We start from the raw sequence: 7459 nt of genomic DNA, 5'->3' as shown, positions 1-7459 counted from the left end.
CAGCAGGCAGCAAAGAGTCGCCTAAAAGCCAGAATTTGTAGCCTTAATTCTCTTCTGAAATTTTTGAAAAAGAAATATGACTTAACAGAAACTGCTCAGTGTATCATTCATGTAAGTTGAAAAATACTTATTCTTTCTGTGTCTGTAAACAATATGTAATTTTAGGAATATGGAATATTAGGTGAAATCTGTCAAAGATCAAGAAAATGACAATCTCGTAAAACGTGTTCATCTGAGCTTAGGTCGTTTGCCTTAACGTTAAGCTTTTATTCAACAGATGCTTATAATTATGCAAGAAGAAGTTTTAACATGGCTTTGTCACATACAAAAACAATTTCTAAGTGGTACAGATCAACGAATTCTTTTTTTTTTTCTTTTCTTAGGCAACAAATATATGTTTTATTATTAATTAAGAATATATTGTTAGGTTAAGATAAGGATTTTAAATACTGCTTTGTAATGGTTGACAATGTTATACAATACCACTCGTTTTCCTAGTGATAAATATTTTTTAATACTGCTTTATCACAATGTGTTTGTAGCTCACTTTAGGTATTTAGGTGTGTGTAATGTACTTTTATTGTAACCTGCAATTGGGCCTTGTACATGTTACTTGGGTGCAGTTGGGTGAATAAATAAATGAATAAATAATTTTTTATCCGCGTCAAAATATATCCCCTACGCCACTGCCGTTGTGTCTCTTTGGGTATACGTAAATATACTGTCTCTATCCAATTAGTAGTTCTTTATCTAGATGCTGGCTACAACTGAATGTAAGGTATTATTTTCATAAAGCTCCTTATAGGGGGTTAGAATTCGTTGGTTACAACAGCATTAGTCCAAAATCACTTGTCTCTTCCTGTTTCAGTGAGAGTTTCTGTTTGAACCGATGTTTTTCACGGCAGACTTTACATTCTACTTTATATTCACATATTTATGGTTGGTCTCTTAAATGCCTAAATTTTTTACTGGATTTTGCACTTCAATGGGCCGTACTGCATTTGAATCTGCGACATGCCTTTGCATGCTCATACACCCGTGAAGGCTGTCCATGTTCCAACATGTAATATTTTATACCACTCCTGCAATTGGATTCATAATCGCAGTCGGTACACCTTCTCTATGTGCCAGTTGATGCCGTTTGATATAACTCTTATATTTAGTTTCGAAATCGCACACATTACACCTGTACTTTTGAACCTGTGAAAGATCTTTATGTTTCAGTTGGTGCTTTGTAAAATATCTCTTGGATATAGTTTTGTAATCGCAGTCATTACACTTGTACGTTTGAACCTGCGACGGATCTTTGTGTTTCAGTTGGTGGTTTTTAATATTATTTTTGTATTTAGTTTCGTAATCGCAGTCGTTACACTTGTACATTTGAACCTGTGAAGGATCTTTATGTTTCAGTTCATGCAGTTTGATAGAACTGTTGTATATACATTCATAATTACAGTAGCTACACTTGTACATTTGAACCTGAGAAGGATCTTTATGCTTCAGCTGATGCTTTTTGAGACATTTCTTGTTTATTGTTTTGTAATCGCAGTCGTTACACTTGTACATTTGAACCTGTGAGGGATCTTTATGCTGCAGTTGATGCTGTTTGATATAACTCCTGTATTTAGTTTCAAAATCACAGTCATTGCACCTGTACTTTTGAACCTGTGAAAGATATTTATGTTTCAGTTGGTGGATTTTCATATCACCCTTGTATTTAGTTTTGTAATCGCAGTCGTTACACTTGTACATTTGAGCCTGCGAAGGATCTTTATGTTTCAGTTGATGCTGTTTAATATATCTCTTGTATATAGTTTTGTAATCACACTCATTACACGTGTACGTTTGAACCTGCAAAGGATCTCTGTGTTTCAGTTGGTGTTTTTTCATTTCATTTTGTATTTAGTTTCGTAATCGCAGTCGTTACACCTGTACATCTGGACCTGCGAAGGATCTTTATGTTTCAGTTCGTGAAGTTCCATATTATCCTTGGAATTAGTTTTGTAATCGCAGTGGTTACACCTGTACATTTTGACCTGAGAAGGATCTCTATGCTGCAGTTGATGCAGTTTGAAAGCATTCTTGTATTTAGTTTTGTATTCGCAGTCATTACACCAGTACACATGAACCTGCCAAGGCTCTTTATGTTTCAGTTGGTGATTTTTGATATTACCTTTGTATTTAGTTTCGTAATCGCAGTCGTTACACTTGTACATTTGAACCTGTGAAAGATCTTTATGTTTCAGTTGGTGTTTTTTCATATCACTCTTGTGTTTAGTTTTGTAATCGCAGTCGTTACACTTGTACATTTGAACCCGAGAAGGATCTTTATGTTTCAGTTGGTGTCGTTTTATATTACTCTTGTATATACTTTTGTAATTGCAGTCGTTACACTTGTACGTTTGAACCTGCAAAGGATCGTAAATACTTTTATCACATTTGTAAAATACTTTGTCGTCCTGGTTGACTTTGGTATTACATTCGTTTGTCGCTCTATTCTCATGTTTACATCCATCCTCTTCCTCATCTCTAAGGACACTCTTCTCGAATGATTCACTATCGGAGCTCTGCAGTAGCGAGTCACTGAAAAAATTACATATACAGGGTATTTTCCAAAGTGAGGTGTTAATTCTAATAGCCCGAGAGCCAGCGACCTTTTTTGATGACCAAAAGAGCAAAAGCTGAAAAGTTTTCCTATGCTTCATTTGGTGTCGCTAGTAAGAGAAACGACTTCCAGCTCGCGCACTTCCGGGGGGTATAGTTGCGGCAGCCTCCCAAACACGTAAAATAATAAAATAAAAAAACTAATACCGCAAAAGCTGAGACTTTGTCGACATGTTAATTATGTTATAAACAAAAGAAAAAACGCAATCCGCTGACTTTAGAGTGGGGGGTTATGCCTCAGCTTTTCACCTGAACAAGTCAAAAATATGCGCTAGGTAAACTGATACCGCAAAAGTTGAAATTTGGTAAAGTAATAGTCAACTTAACCAGTTATACGAAAAAAATGGTCCGCTGAAGTTTTTGTGGTGTATAAGTGCTCAGCTGACGAGTTGAAGGNCGCGTTGCATCATTAACATTATCAGCTGAGCACTTTTCCCTCACTATATATAAAGCTGAGTATTTTTTTCATTTAACTTATTAAATTAGCTATTGTATTAACAAATTTCAGCTTTTGCGGTATGAGATATCTATAATTTTTCTATTTTTTAAGTGTTAGTAGTAATTATATAAAAATATACAACTTTTTTCGAATATTTATTTACAATAAATGATCTCACGAGTTTTTCAATTCAAATAATTTTAATAAATATTCACATTTAAATACTTATGTTTGCATAACAAAATTATAAACAGTAAATATATGTATGTAATGTACATATATATAAAGTTAGATAACCACTTCGGAAATTACAATCGCATGAGTACAAAACTGGATATTCGGTTCATAGATTGAAAGATTCCTTTTTCCTCACCTGAACGTCATGGGTCCCCGCATCCAATACGTCCCCTCTCCTACTCCAATCTGGCTAACATGAGTGCCATAAGTAATCCTAATGTTAAAGTTTCTATGGAAGCCGGAGTCGGTAATAATCAGCGTTTTATTAACATAAGTCATCTATATAAAACACTAGGCCCTAAATTAAGCGCAGCACTGCCAGCTTTTCATGTCCTCACAGGTTGCGAATACAACCATCATTTTTCAAAAAAGGAAAAACTCGGCCCTATAAGCTTTTACGCAAGTCTGAAGTTTTCATCGATAGTTTTATTAAATTAAGCAACGTACCTGATGGAGGGATGCAGAATACATTTGATAGTATAGAAGAATATGTTTGTCGAATGTATGGATTTAAAAAAATTAACAAAGTCAACGAGGCTCGAGTTGCAACATTTTTGAAGACATATAATATTTTAAGAAACGATGACATATTCCATTTGCCAAAAAATAATATCGACGGATCAGCTCTACCGCCTCGCAAAATTGAACTGCACCAACATTTGCTGCGGACAATGTATATTGCAAATATTTGGGCACACGCTCATCTTCAGGTCCCAACAGAATTATATCCGACTGATATCGGCTGGGAAGAGAATGGGAACAAATTTATTTTTAAATGGTTCGAGGGTGAACAGCTGTCCTCTTCCCTTGGAGATATAATTATCGAGGATGAACAAAGAAATAGTAGAGGTTAGAATATACTAATATAGTTCGCTCTATAATGAAATTTAATTATTTAAGTGTAAATTTTTGATTATTTAATTTACATATATGTAAAATACAATTTAAAAATTATTTTTTATAATTAACGTTTTTTTAATAATATAACATAAAATACACCACAGAAATGAGACAACCCCCAAATCCAAAGCCAGAGGCTGTGCGGAAGGGGGTTACACTTGAAAAAACGCGGACAAACACCCTTTATCCATCGACATTGCCAGTGCCGACACCAGGGATCGAACCCGGACCAGAATAGGAAGTCTGGCCGAGAAATGCCTGCCACGGCATGCTTGACCGACTTCGCTACCGTGGTTGTTATTATTAACATTATTATTATATAATTACAGATGATGAGGAAGAAATGGCAGGAATCGACATTGACTCCAGCGACAATGAGTTTGAGGGTGATGAATCGGAAGATGAAATAGATTAAATTTTTTCATACATAACGTTTACTGTAAATAAATATTCGAAAAAAAGTTGAATATTTTTATATAATTACTACTAAGACTTAAAAAATGGAAAAATTATAGATATCTCATACCGCAAAAGCTGAAATTTGTTAATACAATAGCTAATTTAATAAGTTAAATGAAAAAAATACTCAGCTTTATTTTTAGTGAGGGAATAGTGCTCAGCTGATAAAGTTAAAGATTCAACGCGCCCGCGCTTATAGCGATGTGCTGCGCCTTCAACTCGTCAGCTGAGCACTTATACACCACAAAAACTTCAGCGGACCATTTTTTTCGTATAACTGGTTAAGTTGACTATTACTTTACCAAATTTCAGCTTTTGCGGTATCAGTTTACCTAGCGCATATTTTTGACTTGTTTAGGTCAGCGGATTGCGTTTTTTCTTTTGTTTATAACTTAATTAACTTGTCAACAAAGTCTCAGCTTTTGCGGTATTAGTTTTTTTATTTTATTATTTTACGTGTTTGAGAGGCTGCCGCAGCTAAACCCCCCAGAAGTGCGCGAGCTGGAGGTCGATTTACTTACTAGTGATACCAAATGAAGCGTAGGAAAAATTTTCAGCTTTTGCCAAATGACTACCTCAAAACGGTTGCTGGCTCTCGGGCTATAAGGGGTTATAGGTTATTCCAAATGTAGTTATATGTTTTTACACTCCACAGGGCATTATTACAATTTTATTATCATATGAACCAAATAATTTTTTATTACAATTTGGTCATATTTTTCTTGAAAATATGATAAAATTAATTATACAAAAAATGTATGCAAGAAATGCAAAATTAAATAAGATCTAGAGTTATACGGTTACCTTTTAAATTACTGTTAAAATAGTCTTCTCTTACCTCCCTTCCTCATCTTCCGATTTTATGTCGATACTTTCAGCTTTGATCGACATTTCCATCTGGTTAATATCGAATTCTTTGTCCTCGTTTTCAGTCTTAACGAATAAATCAGATGATGACGTATCCATCTGACTCTCTGTTGCTGCGCTATTAAAAATACCTCCAAATTTTTCCTGTACTTCCCAGCAATTTTTTAGGAAACTGTTGTGGGTGCACACAGAATCAAAGCATTCCTTACATACAACGGGATCTTTGATGATATTTATATTCTGCAAAGTAGTTTTGTTGTATTGTGAAAAATGTAACTATTTAATATCATTGATACCATTTCAGGAGCCAATTTCTCGATAACTTCAAGCTCCTCTTGACAAATGCACCTAAACTCACTTTCTACTGGCTCCATACACAATCGACATATTTTCTGACCATCTGAAATATCCATTGACTCGCTTGTCTTTTCCTTCGTATACACATCTCTTATATCGAGCTGTAACATTTTTTCACAATCCACATATGGAATAATTGTGAAATCGGTCTTCAGACAAATTGCCTTAAATTCGAATGCTGCGTTTAACTTTCTTCTGCAAACGTTACATATAACCTCTTTGCCTTCGCTATCAAATTTCTGAAATATATGTAACTTTAACCAAAGAGAAAGAAAATCGCTTTGGCAGAAAATATCAATTATTGTTAAGTCGCTCTAATGTGTTGAGGTGTGCGAATTGAGATATATTCATTAGAGTGCTTCGTTTGAAACGTACATTTCTTTTTTTTTGCTCCATTGAGGAAATACTGTTCTAAAAATTGGAAATATAATTTTATCAAATTTCAGTTCTTAATTTTAATTTTTAGTACTCGCTATTTAATTTTAAAATTTTCCTATTCTATAGTTCTATCTGCAATTTCAATTATTCTATCAAGATAAAAGTTTTTAAGATTTTTTCACATTTGAATCTATTTATTTCATGAAATAATAACTGTACAGCTTTACTGAGGACTTTTTTTATACTAAATTTAATTTTCTATAAAAATGTCATCGATTTTGCTGTAGGTCTAGTCATTTATAAGAAAAATGCAAAGAACGATAAAATAAAAACAATTCTTTGGCAGTGACACCATACAAGACACCTAGTCCTGTTATGGACACTTTCAAAGAACAAAGATTTCTGTATAATTATCGGCTATGGACAATAAAGTAACGTAAAATGCAGCTGAGATATGGATAATTTAAAAAAAAACGGTAGGTTTATGTGTTAAATGAATAGGAAAATTTTAACTAAAATAGCGAGTACTAAAAATTAAATTTAAGAGCTGAAATTTGGTGAAAATTTTTTTTTCCAATGATCAAAACAATATTTCGCCGATAAAACGAAAAAAATAATGTACATTTCAAACAAAGTACCCTAATATACAGGGTGTCCCCTTAATGTTTCAAAAAAACTTGTGTGCGAGAAAATAATAGGGGTAGTTCGTATAAAGTTATTTTCTTAGACGCCCTGTTTTCGAGATGCAGTGTGTTGAAGTTGTTACTTTCCAAATGATTTTTCTTAATTATCTTTAAATCGGCTAAATATAAAAATGTCAAAATTTGTACACGAGTAAACATCAACCGTACCTTAAGAATAATGTACAAACGGTTTCTTTCTGAAAAGCAATGTCGCCGATACAGGTAATTGCAGGGGTACAATTGAAAAAAATATGTTAAAAGTCAAAATTTGTTACATTTCTAAATGGCTCTGTAAACTATAAAGCATACTACAAAAAAGGTATACTTGTCGAAATTCGGTAGCATGTACCATTTTCGAGGAAAATGAAGTTGCATTTTTTTGCTCACATAAAACGGCACAAGTTTTTTTGAAACATGAACGGGACACCCTGTATATATATATATATATATATATATACAGGCTGTCTACTATAAG

The 7459-nt window shown here is 33.7% G+C and overlaps 1 protein-coding gene across 1 annotated transcript; it reads right to left on the bottom strand.

Moving 5' to 3' along the window:
• Nucleotides 1-1868: 1868 nt before the first annotated feature.
• On the bottom strand, nucleotides 1869-6130 carry LOC108916428 (protein hunchback-like). The gene is made up of 3 exons (XM_018722678.2): nucleotides 5863-6130; nucleotides 5538-5806; nucleotides 1869-2583 (listed from the first exon to the last, which is right to left on the bottom strand). The coding sequence occupies exons 1-3, from the start codon at nucleotides 6031-6033 to the stop codon at nucleotides 1887-1889; spliced, it is 1137 nt and encodes a 378-aa protein (XP_018578194.1). The 5' UTR covers nucleotides 6034-6130; the 3' UTR covers nucleotides 1869-1886.
• Between the last annotated feature and the right edge of the window lie 1329 nt (nucleotides 6131-7459).

The sequence above is a fragment of the Anoplophora glabripennis genome, unplaced genomic scaffold, assembly GCF_000390285.2.
Source record: "Anoplophora glabripennis isolate ALB-LARVAE unplaced genomic scaffold, Agla_2.0 scaffold2794, whole genome shotgun sequence".
Lineage (NCBI taxonomy): Eukaryota > Metazoa > Arthropoda > Insecta > Coleoptera > Cerambycidae > Anoplophora > Anoplophora glabripennis.
The sequence above is the reverse complement of the archived record's forward strand: the minus strand, read 5'-3'. Positions and strand labels throughout refer to the sequence as shown.